The sequence below is a fragment of the Charadrius vociferus genome, unplaced genomic scaffold (genome assembly GCF_000708025.1).
Source record: "Charadrius vociferus isolate BGI_N301 unplaced genomic scaffold, ASM70802v2 scaffold484, whole genome shotgun sequence".
In the NCBI taxonomy this organism is placed as follows: domain Eukaryota; kingdom Metazoa; phylum Chordata; class Aves; order Charadriiformes; family Charadriidae; genus Charadrius; species Charadrius vociferus.
Window position 1 is genome coordinate 148,939 of NW_009648074.1, and position 440 is coordinate 149,378.

Here is a 440-nt window from a genome sequence, read left to right on the forward strand (position 1 = left end):
CTTACCCGAAGCATCGGGAGCGTGAGCAGCAGGACCAGCAGTACGCAGGTAGAAGGGGGCTGCCATGGGCCCCCCATGGCCGGAGCCAACCCCGTGCTGCCCCGTCCACGGGTGTCCTGGCTCACTCCCCGCGGGGTTGGGGACACCCCAGCTCCTCCCGCATGGCCCCGTGGGTGGGGGGCCGCAGCAGCACCCCGGCTCCCAGGGGCGACCCAGCACCCTGCTCCCCCTAACCCCGCTTTCGCTGCTCCTTCCCCAGCCCTGTCCTGCTCCCGGCTCCCTCCGGGACCCTTTCCCGTGGCGGATGCTGGGTCCCACTCAGGTGGCCCTGACCCTCTCCCAGTACCCACCTGGCTCTGACTGTCCCCCCCTACCCTGCCCAGCACCGACGGGCTCCGTCTCTCTGCGAGACTGAATGTCACAGCTCCTGGATCTGGTAA

At 69.8% G+C, this 440-nt stretch overlaps 1 protein-coding gene across 1 annotated transcript in view; it reads right to left on the reverse strand.

Moving 5' to 3' along the window:
• Nucleotides 1-77, reverse strand: part of LOC104285368 (vasoactive intestinal polypeptide receptor 1-like) — a 12,190-nt gene extending 12,113 nt beyond the window's left edge. Inside the window, exon 1 of the mRNA XM_009883817.1 lies at nt 6-77. Within this exon, the coding sequence (XP_009882119.1) occupies nt 6-77 (72 nt within the window). The remainder of the gene's footprint in view (nt 1-5) is intronic.
• Between the last annotated feature and the right edge of the window lie 363 nt (nt 78-440).